Consider the following 17,593-nt stretch of genomic DNA (forward strand, 5'->3'; position numbering starts at 1 on the left):
GCTGATGTATGCGTTTCCACCGATTCAACTGCTGTCCAGGTTCCTTCGCAGGTTGACCTCGGAACCGCACACGGTGATTCTTGTGGCGCCGGACTGGCCTTCGCTGGTCCTGGTACGCAGACCTCGTGAACCTGGCGGTCGACGCTCCGTGGCGTCTGCCTCTGCGAGAAGATCTCCTGTCTCAAGGACCGATATTCCATCCTGCTTTACAGTCGCTGGCTTTGACGGCCTGGCTGTTGAAACCGAGGTCCTGAGGGATAGGGGTCTCTCCCCTGAGGTCATTCACACTTTGATCAACGCGAGGAAGTCTTCCTCGGGGAAGGTCTATTACCGTACTTGGAAGGCCTATTTTGCCTGGTGTGAGTCCAGGGGGTATTCCCCTCGCACATACTCGGTGTCTAGGGTGTTGTCCTTCCTTCAAACGGGTGTTGACCAGCGTTTGGCGCTGGCTACGATCAAGGGTCAGATTTCTGCGCTGGCCGTTCTTTTTCAACGTCCTGTGGCATCTAACCCCTTGGTTAGCACCTTTGTTCAGGGGGTGCGGCACTTGGTCCCTCCTAGGAGGGAACCTCTGCCTCCTTGGGACTTGAACCTTGTTCTGTCCGTGTTGCAACGTGCTCCTTTCGAACAGATCAGGAAGATCTCTTTGTCCATGTTGTCCAAGAAGGTCGCCTTTTTGGTGGCGATCACTTCGGCTCGCAGAGTGTCGGAGCTGGCAGCTTTGTCCTGCAGGTCTCCGTATCTGGTCATTCACTTGGATAAGGTGGTCTTGCGACCTAACCCTTCTTTTCTTCCGAAGAGGATTTCGGATTTTCACCTCAATGAGGACATTGTCTTGCCTTCGCTCTGCGCGAAGCCTAAACATCCGAAGGAGGTGGATTTGCATTCCTTGGATGTTGTTCGGGCGCTTAGGGTTTACCTAAAAGCGACTGAATCTTTTCGCAAGTCGGATTCTTTGTTTGTCCTTCCTGAGGGACCTAGGAAGGGCATGGCGGCGTCGGCTTCTACCATCGCCAAATGGATCAGACAGACTGTTAAACAGGCCTATGCTTTGAAGGGGAAAGTTCCTCCTATGCCTGTGAAGGCGCACTCTACCAGATCTCTGAGTACGTCTTGGGCCTGTCGTCATGGGGCTTCTGTGGCCCAGGTGTGTAAGGTGGCGACTTGGTCGACCGTTCACACATTCACAAAATTCTACAAGGTGGATGTTCAGGCATCGGCAGATGCTTCCTTTGGCGGACGGTTCTTAGTGCGGCGGTTCCTTAGGGTCCTTTGTTTTGGACCCTTGGCTGTTGGGATATGTTTTTTATCCCTAGGTTATTTTTTTTTCCTGGGTTGTTGCTCCTGTTGAGCAAGTTTTTTTCATGCTTCCCAGCTGGTTTCCTTCCTTTGGTAAGGTTCCTTTCTCTGATGTGGAGACTGCGTTGCCTTGGGCGCGGCTGCGTTTCCCACCCCTCATGTTTGCACTGCTTTGGGACGTCCCCATTGTGACGAATATGAAGAGGCAGCGACTGTCGGAGGACGTAAGAGAAAACGGAATTTTTGTAAAATCTTACCTGTAAAATTCCTTTCTCTGAGTCCTCCGACAGTCGCCGCCCCCGCCCCTCTTTTGGGGTTTGGTTATATACTCTACTGCTATTTCACTAAAACTGAGGTATGGATACAGGAAGTAGGAGGGTATTGACTGAGGGGACCACCCCCTGGGGGTGGGATATGTTAAAAGCTTTAATATTGACATATTCTGTTGCCTAGCTACTCCTACGGAGCAAAGGTCAATTACCCCATTGTGACGAATATGAAGAGGCAGCGACTGTCGGAGGACTCAGAGAAAGGAATTTTACAGGTAAGATTTTACAAAAATTCTGTTTTTTTGCTCCCCAATTATTTTGGCAAATTCTTTATCCTCAGGTATTTACAACTGTGTCTGGTCAGACACCACATTGTGTCCTCTGTAACCAAATTTATAAGCCTTTCCTCTACCCCTTATTCTTGGAGACTAAACAAATCTATACTCTCAGACCCTATTATAGTACAAGAACTCCCTATTTTTTATTTTAAATCCAATTCAAGACACTTCGATCTCCACCACTTGGGTAACACACCAAGCCTATATGAGAGGCAAATTGATAGAAATAGCTGCATCCAAAAATAGGGAACGAAATAAAAAAATCCAAACCCTAACAAGGGAATAAGATACTCTATATAAAAACCCACAAAACTTACATAATCAAAACACCAAACTCCTTATTGACCAAAAAAGGACAGAGATGAATGATATTATCTCTACTAACGCTGAAAAGGCATTAAGATTCTCCAAGGCAAAATTTTTACTGTATGGTAACACAATCTCCACTTTGTTTGCTAGAAAACCTAATCAGTCTATTAACCCCCCCCCCCCCCACATATATATAAACTCAACACAAATGCTGGTCATTTCACTTCACACCCTAAAGAAGTTCTACAGATATTTGAGAAATTCTATTCTTCACTTCTCTCAGCCCCTAAAGACACTATTTCTTCAATCTCTAAAACTTGGACAATAATCTACCTATCCCGGAAAAATATCCCCCTCTCAATTAGACACACTAAATGCTCCCATCACCAATGAAGAAGTGGGAAATGTAATTAAAACACTTAAAAAATCTTCGTCCCCCGGTCCAGATGGTTACTCATCTCTATATTATAAGACATTCTCCACTTCCCTTACCCCAAAATTAAAAGCTTTTTTTTATCATGTATTACAAGGAAATCATTTTCCAGAAGAAATGCTATTGGTAAACATGTCTCTAATTCCAAAACCAAATAAAGACACATCCACAAAACGTTAGACCAATTTCGGTCATCAACATAGATCTCAAAATTTTCAGTAAGGTTTTTTCAGATAGACCATTCAATCTGGCTTCACCCCCAACCGACAAATAACCGACAATATTAGATTGACAACCAACATCATTCAAGATGCAGAAAAATTCAACCATGAAGGTGTTACTGTTAGGATTAAACATCCACAAAGCCTTTGATAGCGTTTCATGGCACTATTTACAGTGCTTTGCGAAAGTATTCGGCCCCCTTGAACTTTGCGAACTTTTGCCACATTTCAGGCTTCAAACATAAAGATATAAAACTGTAATTTTTTGTGAAGAATCAACAACAAGTGGGACACAATCATGAAGTGGAACAAAATTTATTGGCTATTTCAAACTTTTTTAACAAATAAAAAACTGAAAAATTGGGTGTGCAAAATTATTCAGCCCTCTTAAGTTAATACTTTGTAGCGCCACCTTTTGCTGTGATTACAGCTGTAAGTCTCTTGGGTTTGTCTCTATCAGTTTTGTACATCAAGAGACTGAAATTTTTGCCCATTCCTCCTTGCAAAACAGCTCGAGCTAAGTGAGGTTGGATGGAGAGCGTTTGTGAACAGCAGTTTTCAGTTCTTTCCACAGATTCTCGATTGGATTCAGGTCTGGACTTTGACTTGGCCATTCTAACACCTGGATATGTTTATTTGTGAACCATTCCATTGTAGATTTTGCTTTATGTTTTGGATCATTGTCTTGTTGGAAGACAAACCTCCTTCCCAGTCTCAGGTCTTTTGCAGACTCCATCAGGTTTTCTTCCAGAATGGTCCTGTATTTGGCTCCATCCATCTTCCAATCAATTTTAACCATCTTCCCTGTCCCTGCTGAAGAAAAGCAGGTCACCACCATGTTTGACAGTGGGGATGGTGTGTTCAGCGTGTTCAGCGTGTTCAGCTGTGTTGCTTTTACGCCAAACATAACGTTTTGCATTGTTGCCAAAAAGTTTGATTTTGGATTCATTGGACCAGAGCACCTTCTTCTACATGTTTGGTGTGTCTCCCAGGTGGATTGTGGCAAACTTTAAACGACACTTTTTATGGATATCTTTAAGAAATGGCTTTCTTCTTGCCACTCTTCCATAATGGCCAGATTTGTGCAGTATACGACTGATTGTTATCCTATGGACAGAGTCTCCCACCTCAGCTGTAGATCTCTGCAGTTCATCCAAAGTGATCATGGGCCTCTTGGCTGCATCTCTGATCAGTCTTCTCGTTGTATGAGCTGAAAGTTTAGAGGGACGGCCAGGTCTGCGTAGATTTTCAGTGGTCTGATACTCCTTCCATTTCAATATTATCGCTTGCACAGTGCTCCTTGGGATGTTTAAAGCTTGGGAAATCTTTTTGTATCCAAATTCGGCTTTAAACTTCTCCACAACAGTATCTCGGACCTGCCTGGGTATTAAGTTCCAAGGAAGAAAAATTTATGGGAAGAGCTACTGATTTGGAAATATTAATCTTAAGGCCTGAAACATTGGCAAATTTATCAATAATTTCTAGTAAGTTGGGGATGGAGATCAAGGGATTTGTAATAAAGAGTAGTGCATCATCAGCGTATAAACAAGCTTTAAAACTAGATTGACCCTTTGTGTATACTTTGATATCGGGATGTTGCATAATGGCTATAGAGAGAGGTTCCAGGGCTAGGGCAAATAAAAGGGGAGAGAGGGGGCAACCCTGTCTAGTGCCCCTTCCGAGTGGAAAAAAATCTGAATTGCAGCCAGGGATTTTAATTCGGGTTTTAGGATTATTGTAAAGGGCTCTAAATCCATATAGAAATTCGACTTTAAAACCATATCTAGATAGAATAGTTTTTTCAGTGCCTTGCGAAAGTATTTGGCCCCCTTGAACTTTGCGACCTTTTGCCACATTTCAGGCTTCAAACATAAAGATATAAAACTGTAATTTTTTGTGAAGAATCAACAACAAGTGGGACACAATCATGAAATGGAGCGAAATGTATTGGATATTTCAAACTTTGTTAACAAATAAAAAACTGAAAAATTGTGCGTGCAAAATTATTCAGCCCCTTTACTTTCAGTGCAGCAAACTCTCTCCAGAAGTTCAGTGAGGATCTCTGAATGATCCATTGTTGACCTAAATGACTAATGATGAGAATCCATCTGTGTGTAATCAAGTCTCCGTATAAATGCACCTGCACTTTGATAGTCTCAGAGATCTGTTTAAAGCGCAGAGAGCATCATGAAGAACACCAGGCAGGTCCGAAATACTGTTGTGGAGAAGTTTAAAGCTGGATTTGGATACAAAAAGATTCCCCAAGCTTTAAACATCCCAAGGAGCACTGTGCAAGCGATAATATTGAAATGGAAGGAGTATCAGACCACTGCATATCTACGAAGACCTGGCCGTCCCTCTAAACTTTCAGCTCATACAAGGAGAAGACTGATCAGAGATGTAGCCAAGAGGCCCATGATCACTTTGGATGAACTGCAGAGATCTACAGCTGAGGTGGGAGACTGTCCATAGGACAACAATCAGTCGTATACTGCACAAATCTGGCCTTTATGGAAGAGTGGCAAGAAGAAAGCCATTTCTTAAAGATATCCATAAAAAGTGTCGTTTAAAGTTTGACACAAGCCAGGTTACCTGGGACACACACCAAACATGTGGAAGAAGGTGCTCTGGTCCGATGAAACCAAAATCAAACTTTTTGGCAACAATGCAAAACGTTATGTTTGGCGTAAAAGCAACACAGCAGAACACCCTGAACACACCATCCCCACTGTCAAACATGGTGGTGGCAGTATCATGGTTTTGGCCTGCTTTTCTTCAGCAGGGACAGGGAAGATGGTTAGAATTGATGGGAAGATGGATGGAGCCAAATACAGGACCATTCTGGAAGAAAACCTGATGGAGTTTGCAAAAGACCTGAGACTGGGATGGAGATTTGTATTCCAACAAGACAATGATCCAAAACATAAAGCAAAATCTACAATGGAATGGTTGACAATTAAACATATCCAGGTGTTAGAATGGCCAAGTCAAAGTCTAGACCTGAATCCAATTGAGAATCTGTGGAAAGAACTGAAAACTGCTGTTTACAAACGCTCTCCATCCAACCTCACTGAGCTCGAGCTGTTTTGCAGGGAGGAATGGGCAAAAATTTCAGTCTCTCAATGTGCAAAACTGATAGAGACATACCCCAAGCGACTCACAGCTGTAATCGCAGCAAAAGGTGGTGCTACAAAGTATTAACTTAAGGGGGCTGAATAATTTTGCACGCCCAATTTTTCCGTTTTTTTATTTGTTAAAAAAGTTTGAAATATCCAATAAATTTTGTTCCACTTCATGATTGTGTCCCACTTGTTGTTGATTCTTCACAAAAAAATTACAGTTTTACATCTTTATGTTTGAAGCCTGAAATGTGGCAAAAGTTCGCAAAGTTCAAGGGGCCGAATACTTTCGCAAAGCACTGTAAGTTATCACTACTCTGAATTCACTGTGGTAAAAAAGTTAAATGCATCACTTGTTTTTTGCTCACCCTGAAAATGTAGTGATGAATAAGGCAGATTCCACACCAAACCCACGGTAGGTTGATTTAGTTTAAAGGAATAGATATGTCCGTTTAATCACTTGCCTACTGGGCACTTTTACCACCTTCCTGCCCAGGCCAATTTTCATCTTTCAGCGCTGTCACACTTTAAATGACAATTGTGCGATCATCCAGCACTGTACCCATATAAAACATTTTTCACACAAATAGAGCTTTCTTTTGGTGATATTTAATTACTACTGGGATTTTTATTTTTTGCTAAACAAACGAAAAAAGACCGAAAATTTTGAGAGAAAAAAATGTTTTTTATAGTTTGTTAAAAAATTTTCATACAGGTATTTTTTTCTCTCTCACTGATGCGCGCTGATGAGGCTGAACTGATGGGCACTGATAGGCAGCACTCATAGGCACCGAAGGGCACTGTTAGGCGGCACTGATGGGCACTGATAGGCAGCAGTGGTAGATGACACTGATGAGGTGGCACTGATGGGCACTGATTGGCAGCACTGATGAGCACTGATTGGCAGCAATCAGTGGGATTGCACTGATAACCAGGACACTGATTATCAGTGTAGATGTCTCTTTCACACTAGCTCGTTATCGTCTCTCCTCTCCTCATGCTGTCAGCGTGAGGAAAGAAATGCCGATAACAGGCTTGTGTTTACAATGTGATCAACTGTCATTGGACACGGCTGATCACGTGGTAAAGGGCTACTGTGATTGTCCCTTTACCCCATTCTGTGATCAGTTGTGTTCTAAGGACGCAGCGATCACAGAGCGCACCGCAGGGTAGGAGCGGCAGCGCGATCACGGGGGTAAGTCCATGGACGCCCTCCTGGCCATGTAAGCCGTCGCTCTAGCCGTCTTAAAGCTATAGCGCGGGCAAAAACAAGTTAAATCAAACTGTTTGCTTTGGCTTTACATAGTTACTTAGGGCTAAGCTGCCCAGACAAACTATTTCCTTTTCTAAGAGATACTCCCACTGTCAGCAGTGTATTAACTGTATGTAGCATGAGCTACATATAATATGGAGCGCTGTCTTCTGGCAGCAGTACGAGGACTTCCTGTATTGTATGTGACTATTAGTTAGTGAAAGAAATTGTTCATTTGGACCAGCTTTCAAAAACAGCTGATGCAGGACATACTATAACAAAAGCTGCTTTTTACTAAGGGACAATGCTTAGTGATTTTAGTGGTGCGCAAAACACCTTTCTGAAATTACTCCTGTTTTATGCTAGGAAACGACTAGCGAATGATGTTCATTCTCTTTATAGAATCAACTATGAGGCCACAGGTTATCCTGTTAAATTTACCATGATTTGGGTGGATTGATTATTATGTTTTAGTTCCTGTGGGCAGCTTCTCATGCCATCTACGACCTAATGGTATTGACCATTACTACCTATAATGTTTCTGATATAGGAGTTCTGTTACAGCATAAATGTACTTCTATGGAGGTTAAACAGCTGTTTCACCTTTTGTCAATGATTATTGTAAATTTAAAAAATGTGTATCCTGCCTTTATATTTATATTCGGCCTTTGGATTGCTATTTCTTTACTGACACCAATGAAGGGCTTAATTCCTCCCAATGATACCAATGATGGGGCACAATTCTTCCCAATGACAACACTAATAGGGCCCAATGACACAAATGATGGGGCACAATTCCTCCCAATGACACAAACAATGGGGCCCAATGACACCAGTGATGGAGCACAATTTCTCCCACTGACACCAATGGTCGGGATTTTTTACTCCCACTGACACTGGGACATTTTGTACTTCCATAGTTTAGCCCCCTAAAGTCTGAAGGACAATAAACCCGCCCTTTATTTAGAAAGTTTGGAGCCCCCTGCTTTAAATGCTGCCGATACATACATACAAATATCTGTGAAATACTCTTTTATGTGATTTGAATGATTGTACTATGTAACAGTGAACCTGGATTTACCAATACAAAAGACGAAAAGAAAAAAGTTGCTAGGCTGAACTAGCGGACGGGCACAAAAAAAAAATAGTTTTTGTGCCCGGAACTCCGCTTTAATGTTCCTCACTTTTTTTTGCCTGCAAATGCTTCGTGTGAGTGCAAGTTCTACCAGTAATACATGACTAAAAGGCATATAATGGGTGGATGCATTAGTAGCCAAAATGTTTGCAAATATTCAAAAACCGATACTAAGATTTATATCTAAAGTACTGTTAGACACAAATCCTCACGTCCTTCTGTACTGTAAAAGTTGATGCACCAAAGTCCAAGGTTAGTATACATAATCTTAAAAGTGGCATCACTAAGAAGCCACTATTGATTTTTGAAGTTTGGTATGTTACAAAATAGTGCTGTTTTTACAAAGTGTCACTAATATTTCATCCTTAATAGCTTGAGCTCAAGCAATTCACCCCACTGATGTAAAATGAAAATAATAGGAAATTGTTTTTTGTTTGTTTTTCAGCATGGACTCCCCTTTTGATTTGAATGTTTCACAAAAGAGTGGGTCTCAATGCCCTGTGAAAAATAATAGTATGACTGGCACTGTAAAGAGTGATGTCAAAGCAAGTCCCAAATGTAGTAAAAAAGACACTGTTACTTCCACAGAGATCACTAAAAGCATTCAAAAGAAGACTAAAACCAGGTCACCATCACAGCATAGCCTCTCACCAAATAAAGTAAACATGTCTTCTCCAAGAACCTCAGTATCTACTGATATTTGTTCTGCTTCTAACTCTAAAAATGACGTAAACCAAACAGACGGAACAGATTCAGGATCTCTCAAGGCCACCATTTCAGATCAGAAAATCACCAATGAATTATCTGATATTCCTGCTGGAAAAACACATGATGAAACCTCAACTGAAAAAGAAACTATTTTAGCTAAACCATCAGAAAAAAAGGATGTTACTTATTTGAATAAATCAGACACCAGACCCCTAGAAAGTTGTCAAGAAAATCCTGCTGGTCAAGAAAAGCAGGATACCAATACTTCTCAGAATGGGCAGCAGACACAAACTAATCGCGAGGGATGGAGTAACCTGTCAGCAACATCTGTGAATAGCTTATATCCACAGTATCCAGGATCATCTAATCCATGGCAGCACCCCTCATACTTATGGTATCAGCCTGGCACTCAAGCATTTCCAGGAGTTCCTTATGATGCACAGAATACTAATCTTTATAACCAAGCATCTGCATATCCAATGTTAGCTTCTTACTCAAACTACATGGGCCAAGTTCAACCACAGGGGTATTCAACCTCTGGTCCTTTTGGTGCTGCTGCGCCATACAATTACAGTGCTCCATCCTCAACATCAAATCAGAATGGTGTGCCAATTCCATATTCATACACTTCTAGCATGATGGCTGGCGGCTGGTCATGGAGTAAGTATACTGTTTGAATACTGTATCAGTTACTCAAAGCATTCTTCAAAATAACATAAACATCAGTCTTTTAAAGGGTTTTTCCTCTTTCGTTCATTGACGGACACAGCTCCTGATATTCATAACCATTGGGTTATACTGCCCCCTACAGGAGTAGGATACTAGGTAGGAAATAATTCTGGCTACACCCATGGGCAGCCCCAATTGGTATACCCCCTATCTCTGCTATAGCCACTCACTTTTTTTCTGCCTAGTCAGGAGTAAGGACCTATTTCCTTGCTGGGATTTTTGGTCGTGGCAAAATTTTTTAGATACAACATTTTTTTCCTGTTTTTTTCCTGTGAGATCTACAATCTATTGCCCGACTGGGCGACTGGCTGGATAATCTAGATCCAGTGGTCACCCCAGTCCTGCCAGCAAGCGTGCGCAGACTTCAGCTCCACGTAAGTTCGGCCGCGACATAGCCCCACTGGATGGGGGCTGGCCTGCGAGTTAAACGCATCGCAAGGTCGCATACGACCGGGCCTCGGCCCGAGCCGCAGCCTTATTCCTGGCCGACAGGCCCCCCATTTAGATGGAGAGGGGTTCTGTCTGGAGCGGTGCCCGCCTGGTTCCTGGTATGGCGAGTAGCTGTCCCCCTTCTCCCTCTGGAGGGTTTTGGGGTGGACGTGGCAAACCAGACCTCTGGGTTCCCCTCCTTCCTGCCCGCACCCCTCCTTGCCAAGTCCCTCAAGTCCCTCATCCTGCCCCCCCCCCCCATGCTGGGGCTACTTGGGTGGTCTGGCCACCTTCCTGGGATGGGGGCTTGGCGCTAACTGGCGATAGGGGCGCAGCCAGTGCTGGACAGTCGACAGTGTGGAGGGGGGGTTGTACCTGGTGGGGGCACCTGCCAGGGCCCCCCGTCCTGCCTGGGTCTTTCCTTGAGGCCTGGTCTCCCTCCTGGGTCCCAGTAAGCCCCATGGTGCCGCGCAGAGTCTCCATTTTGTTGTAGCCTGTGTGTTTCAATACACGGCGGCCATGTTTGTGTAGTACGGCAAACAATTTCTTATGGTTTGCTATTGGAAGTAGCGGCGGCCATGACAGTGGAGCCCCATGGGTAGCAGTTTTGGTGGTGGGAGCCTTTCCTCATCCCCTGGTGCTGACTTTCGGATCATTTTACTTCCTCATTGCCGCTCGTTTAGTGCAGATTCTCCTGGTGGCTGCAGGTGCCTGTTTCTGCTGGGTGGTGAATCTGGTGGGTTCCTCTCCCTCTCTGCTGAGGATCGCTTGGTGCTTTGTGCCTGAGGACCGGGTAGTGCTGCCAGCGCTTTACACTTTTTGCGGGGTCCTCCTGGTGACTAATGGAGTCTTTGGAGCACATTTCCCCACCTGATCCCCTCTCTAAAGCTGCCGGGCCCTCCGGGTCCCAAAAATCCATCCATGCACTGACAGCGGTCCTGGAGTCCCTTGTGTCCCCAGTAGAGGTAGCTTGCGGACGACAGCCTAGTAAAAAGTGACCCCCCTCCCCCCCGCTTTCCCCTGCCTCATCTGTCTCATCAGATCCTGTATCTGATTCGGACATGGGTCACCTTGCTGGGTCTGGAACCTCGTGCCTGGAATCCTCTGATAGTGAGGATGATTCCTCCACGTCTGCAACCACGCACGAAAAGGCGCTGGTGGACGCACTGATTGTATCTGTGTGTGAGACCCTGAAGAGGGAGGACACAGCTGAAGCTGCAACGGAGGCGCAGGTACCCTTTGGCACTCACAAGCCATCTACAGCGGCAAAGGTGTGTTTCCATTCCCGGTCTATTTTGACAGAATTGTCGCTAAAGAGTGGGAACGACCAAGGCGTCCCCCTGTGTTTCCTAAGCGCTTTACTAGGCGTTACCCCTATGAGGAGTCCCTTTTTAAGAAGTGGACTGTGCCACCGGTGGTGGACCCTCCGGTTTCCAAACCAAACAAGGCAACCATGATTCCGGTTGAAGAGTCCCCCGCCTTTAAGGGTCCAGCTGACCGGAAGGTGGAGGCTGTGGCCCACACTATTTACACTCTGGCTGGTTTGGCAATTTGGCCATTATCCACAATTGCCCTAGTGGCGCAAACTCTGACCGAGTGGGCTAAGCTCCTACACTGTGACCTGGAGGGGGAACAGCTCCCTCCTGCCTTTGCCAAGCTGGCGGACCAGCTGGTCCTGTGGCTGCATTTTATCTGTGATGCCTCTTTGGATGCGGCTCCCTTGATGGCTCGCCTCTCTGTTTTGGCAGTGATCCTTCGGTGTGTTTTTTGGCTCAAGTGCTGGTCTGTGGATCAGACTTCAAAAAAGGCCTTGACTGATCTTACTTTTTAAGGAGATCCCCTGTTTGGAGCTACCCTGGATGACATCATTAAAGGTCTCACAGGGGGAAAGAGTACTTTTCTTCTGCAGGCTACTAAGTGCAAGGATCCTCGTTGTAGACGTGGGCCTTCCTTCTCAGTTCATAAGAAGTTTTTTCCTTCCTCAGGGTCGACTGACAAGGGCTCGAAGCCTTTCAGGGCCTCTTCTGGAGGATCCAAACACACTTGGTCTGGCAAGCCAAGATCGGGCTTCTCCAGACCCGGGGACAAGGCTCCTTCTGCATGAAGGTGCGCTCTCACCCGCTTTGGGGGGTGGGGGACGTCTTTGCTGGTTTCCGGACCCGTGGACTTCCCGGACGCAAGACAAGTGGGTCCTCAAAGTCATTCGGTCCGGCTACAAGATCAAGTTTGGCTCATGGTTTTGTTCCTTCCAAATTGCGCCTGTCCCCAGACTGCTTACAGGGCCTGTTTGGGGCGGTACAAGACCTGTTCCTTCAAGGGGTAATTGTCCCAGTTCTGACCTCGGAACGTTTTCAGGGTTTTTACTCAAACCTGTTCACAGTTCCTAGGTAGGAAGGCAAAGTGTTTCCAATCCTGGACCTCAAGGCGCTAAACTTCTTTGTGCGGGTACAGAAGTTCAGAATGTAGACCATTCAAACAGTGGTGGCATCCTTTGCTATGCCAACAGAGGATCGCAGTACTGGCCTACTTGGACGATCTCCTTCTGTGAGCAGAGTCTCCCTCTGCTGTGGTGGAGAACCTGGAGATCACAATAAGAACTCTGCAGGAGTTCGGCTGGATTCTGAATTTTCAAAAGTCTGCTCTGGTTCCGCCCACAAAGCTGGACTATCTGGGCCTGACTCTGGACTCGGCCTTAGCCTGAGTGCTCCTTTCTCTGGACAAACTCCAGAAATTGCAGGCTGCAATTCACCTCCTGCTGTCCAACAAATGGTAATTTCTCTGGACTTGCATGCGGGCGCTGGGCCTGATGGTATCTACCTTCGAAGAGGTTCCGTTTGCACATTTCCATACGAGGTTCCTGCAGTCGGGGCACGAAGGTGTCCCTAATATGGTGGCTTTGTTCCCTGGCACTTCGGCTGGAAAATGTCTTGCTCCCCTTGTATTGGACAGTGGTCACAACGAATGGCAGTCTGTCGGGCTGGGGAGGCGTTCTCGGCAATTCTGCTCAGGGGATCTGGACGCTGGAAGAGTCTAGACTCCCGATCAATGTCTTGGGACTCCGAGCAATCAGACTGTGTCTGGATCATTGGAGGGATCGTCTTCAGGGCTCGGTCAAGGGATCCTCTGGCTGACGCCACAGACGCGCTGGTGGCGCCGTGGGGTCAGTATCGTCTGATTTACGCCTTCCCTCCTCTCAAGCTTCTGCCAAGACTTCTACACAGGATCGAGTCAGAAGGGATTCCGGTCATCTTAGTGGCACCAGACTGGCCTCGCCAGGCCTGGTACGCCTATCTGGTGCGGCTGGTCGGCGAAGATCCTTGGCATCTTCCTCTCAGGGAGAATCTGCTGTCCCAAGGACTGATCTTCCATCCTACTTTACAGTCGCTGGCTTTGATGACTTGGCTGTTGAACGCCAGGTGCTGAAGGATGGGGGTTTGTCGGTAATTCCTACATTATTGAAAGCTAGGAAATCTACCTCTAGGAATATCTACCATCGTACGTGGAAGCCGCACATTGCGTGGTGTGAGTCTTTTGGGGTTCATCCTCGCTCCTTCTCGGTGGCTCAGATCTTGACATTCCTTCAACAGGGCATTGAACAGAAACTGGCCTTGAGTACCATCAAGGGCCAGGTGTCGGCTTCAGCGGTTTTCTTCCAACGACCTTTGGCCACACTCCCTGGTCCGTACCTTTCTTCAGGGTGTCAGACATTTGGTTACTCCAGTGTGGGCTCCGTTGCCGCCTTGGGATCTGAATTTGGTGCTTTCAGCTCTACAGAAATCTCCCTTTGAAAATATTCGGGAGATTTCCCCGCTTACGCTGTCCCAGGTGTCCTTTTTAGTGGCTATCACCTCTGCATGCAGGGTGTCCAAACTGGTGGCGTTATCCTTTCATTTACCTTACCTGGTAATTTATAGGGATAAGGGGGTTCTTCGCCCCTGTCTGTCTTTCCTTCCAAAGGTTTTCTCTGATTTTCATTTGAAAGAAGACATTGTGTTGTCTTCCCTGTGTCCCAGGCCTAAACATTCAAAGGAAATTGCCTTGCATGCCTTGGATGTGGTCTGAGCAATTAGGGTGTACCTGGCAGCTACGGAGTCTTTCAGGAAGTCAGACTCGGATGGACCTCGAAAAGGGTTGTCCACTTCCTCTGCATCCATTTCTAGATGGATCAGACAGATGGTGGTTCAGGCCTATTTCATCAGGGGTTAGGTTCCTCCTTTCCATGTCAAGGCGCACTCTATTAGAGTGCTTAGTGCCTCCTGGGCTTTCCGTCATCAGACGTCAGTGACGCAGGATTGCAAGGTCACCTGGTCATCGGTGCACACTTTTACAAAGTTTCATGAAGTGGAAATGTTTTTTTTGCCGCAAGGTTTTGCAGGCTGCTGTTTAAGAGGACCTGATCCTCATTGAGGGTGTGTTGTTTTTTTCAGGTGTGCTCCAGTTGTTTGGTTGAGCTCATGTTGCCTGGTTGGCTAATGTTTAGCCTTGGGAATTTTTTTGTTGTTTCCACACCTCATGTTTAGCACTGCTTTGGGACGTCCCAATGGTTATGAATATATCTGTGTCCATAAGTGATTGAAAGAGAAAATAGGATTTTTGACTTACTGTAAAATCCATCTCTATGATGTTCACTGACAGACACAGCACCAACCCCTCTGTGGAGTTATAATTCTCCTGACACTGCTTGTAAGAAAACTGAGTGGCTATAGTAGACAGAGGGAGTATACCTCCTAGGACTGCCCATGGATGTAGCCAGAATTATTTCCTGCCTACTCCTGTAGGGGGCAGTATAACCCAATAGTTATGAATATCAGGAGCAGTGTCCGTCAATGAACATCAGAGAAATAGATTTTAGGGTAAGTCAAAAACCCATTTCTCTAACGTTCATAGACAGATGCAGCTCCTTATCTTCATGACTCATAGAGTTATGCTCCTCCATCTACCTGGAATGCCCTGAGTCGCAGCTTCCCCTTGGCTGACAGCACCACCATCCCGGGTGGGAGGTGATCTCTTTCAGGGTGGCGCCCCCCTGGTACCGTGCTATGGTGAGTAAATTGTCCTCCAAAACACCCTTGGCAGTCATGGGTCCCTGGAATGGTCGGACCTTAGGGGCTCCCTCAGTTCCTTGGCACCCCAGAGGACTAATCTGGTGTACCCCTTGGCATTCCCCTACCCCTAGCAGGTTTTACCTTGGGGGTGGAAATAATGTGGCCATTATGTCGCTTCTATGAGGGGGGTGGATTATCCTGGGTGGGTCCCTGGCTAGGGACCTTTAGATGCCTATTGTTCTGGGACCCCTTTGGGGGATCCTGGAGACCGCATGGCGCACCGTGGGGGCCGCCGTTTTGCTGTGGTTCATGATCTCTGTGTTCCCATTAGTTTGCATGGACAGCCATTTTCTATACTTCCCCTTTGAGAATATATGAGCGGCCATTTTCTTGAGGGCCGTGGGATGGACAAGCATGCGGCATGGCTTATAATGATTGAGGCAGAGCTTCTTCCTCTTCCTGTGCAGACAGTGTTAGTTTTGTTTTTACACTGATCAGGCTGGATGCTTTTCTGTGGTCTGGTAATGTTCCTGGGTTTCCCTGTGGGTTTTTTCCTCTTTTGGGTAGTGAACAAGCACGTAGCAGTTGTGTGAAACGCGTCTACTGTCCTACCCTGCTGTACCTTGTACGACTTATGTGAGTAAGGGAACTTTTCTTCATTGAATACCGTGGTGGTGTGCGAGGATTTTCTTCTTTTATAGTTTTTTTTTACACTGAGCAGGCTTGATGCTTTTCTGTGGTCTGGAAACATTCCTGGGTTTCTCTGTGGGTTTTTTCCTCGTCTGCTCTGCTATTATTACATATTAATCAGGGATTGTGAATCCACAGTAATAGCGGTGGGCGTTTTTCGCGGTCTTAAAGGGACATTACACAAAATTTGTTTAATTTGAGCAATGGAATCCCTGGATAAAAATTCACCTGCAGACCCCTTGGAAGTGACTGCGGGACCCTCCGGTTCACAGTCGCAGCCAGAAATTGCATTTTTTTTTTTTGCAAAGCCTGATGTCAATAGTGAATTTTGTCATTTCTGGTGCTGCCAGCCGCAAATTCCCTCCGCCTTCATCTCCATTGGCAGGGTCTTCGAATTCTGAGACAGATATGGTCAGTGTCTTCACATTCTGACGGTGAAGAGGACCTGTCCTCATCAGCCACTGCGCAGGAACGAGCATTGGTGGAAGCCCTGATAGTTTATGTGCAGGAAACCCTGAAATTGGCTGATGAACCTACAGCGTCAGATATGCAGGTGTCTTTTGGTTCCCGCAAATCCCATAAATCGGCAATGTATTCCCTATTCCAGAATTGTTTTATACTATTGTGGATGAACAATGGCGACGCATTAAGCACACGGTGGTTCCTAAGCGTTTTACACGCCGTTACCCTTTTGCGGAGGCGGTGTCCAATAGGTGGACTGTACCACCGAAAGTGGATTCTCCGGTGGCCAGGTTAAATTAAGCGACTCTGGTACCTAGTGGAAGAGTCTCCAACCTTTCCGGATTCCGTGGATAGATGGGTGGAATCCTTGTTCCGCCATTTACATGTGGTAGCAGGTCACTTGTTAAAGGCTACCTTTGTGAATGTTTTAGTAGTGCAGACTGCTACTGAATGGGTGAAGTTACCAAAAAGTAACTTGGAAACAGCACGGCTTACCCCTTCGGTACTGGAACTAAAAGACCAGTTGACCCAAGCCCTGGTGTTCATGTGTGATATGTCCCTGGACTCAGCAATGGGGATTGCTATTAGGTGCATGGTATGGCTAAAATGCTGGTCAGGTGACCGGGCTTCTAAGAAGGCTGTGACTGATCTTCCTTTTACAGGGGAGAGGCTGTTTGGATCCTCCCTGGGCAAGTTAATCAAAGGTATCATGGGGGGGGGGCAGGAGCACTAATCTGCCCCAATTCTCTAAGGGAAAGGCGCTGCGTACTATGCGGAGGCCTTCCTTTACTGCTCATATATGTCTTTTTTGGGCCTCCGGGTCACAAGAAAAAGGTAAACCGTTAAGGTCTTGTGGGGGTTCCAAGAAGCCATTGTCGTGAAAATCTAAGTCCGGTCAATCTGGACCTGCAGACAAGTCCTCAGCTGCATGAAGGGGCGTCCTCACCTGAGTCTTTGGTGGGGGAAGTCTTTGATTCTTTCTGGAACACTGGACCTCCTTGATTCAGGACAAATGGGTTCACAAACTGATTCGACTTGGTTACAAGATCGAATTCCTGTCTCATCCATCAGACAGGTTCTTCCCGTCCAATCTTCAATTACCCTAGTCCAGTTAAGGAACTTGTGAGGGGCGGTACGCGACTTGCTGTCGCAAGG

The 17,593-nt window shown here is 46.0% G+C and overlaps 1 protein-coding gene across 1 annotated transcript in view; it reads left to right on the forward strand.

The window, feature by feature from the left end:
- Positions 1 to 9,760, forward strand: part of TEX15 (testis expressed 15, meiosis and synapsis associated) — a gene marked incomplete at both ends in the record, with an annotated part of 165,079 nt that extends 155,319 nt beyond the window's left edge. The window contains one exon of the mRNA XM_082248404.1: positions 8,821 to 9,760. Within this exon, the coding sequence (XP_082104530.1) occupies positions 8,821 to 9,760 (940 nt within the window). The remainder of the gene's footprint in view (positions 1 to 8,820) is intronic.
- Between the last annotated feature and the right edge of the window lie 7,833 nt (positions 9,761 to 17,593).

This window comes from Pelophylax lessonae, assembly GCF_965119305.1.
Source record: "Pelophylax lessonae genome assembly, chromosome: 1".
Lineage (NCBI taxonomy): Eukaryota > Metazoa > Chordata > Amphibia > Anura > Ranidae > Pelophylax > Pelophylax lessonae.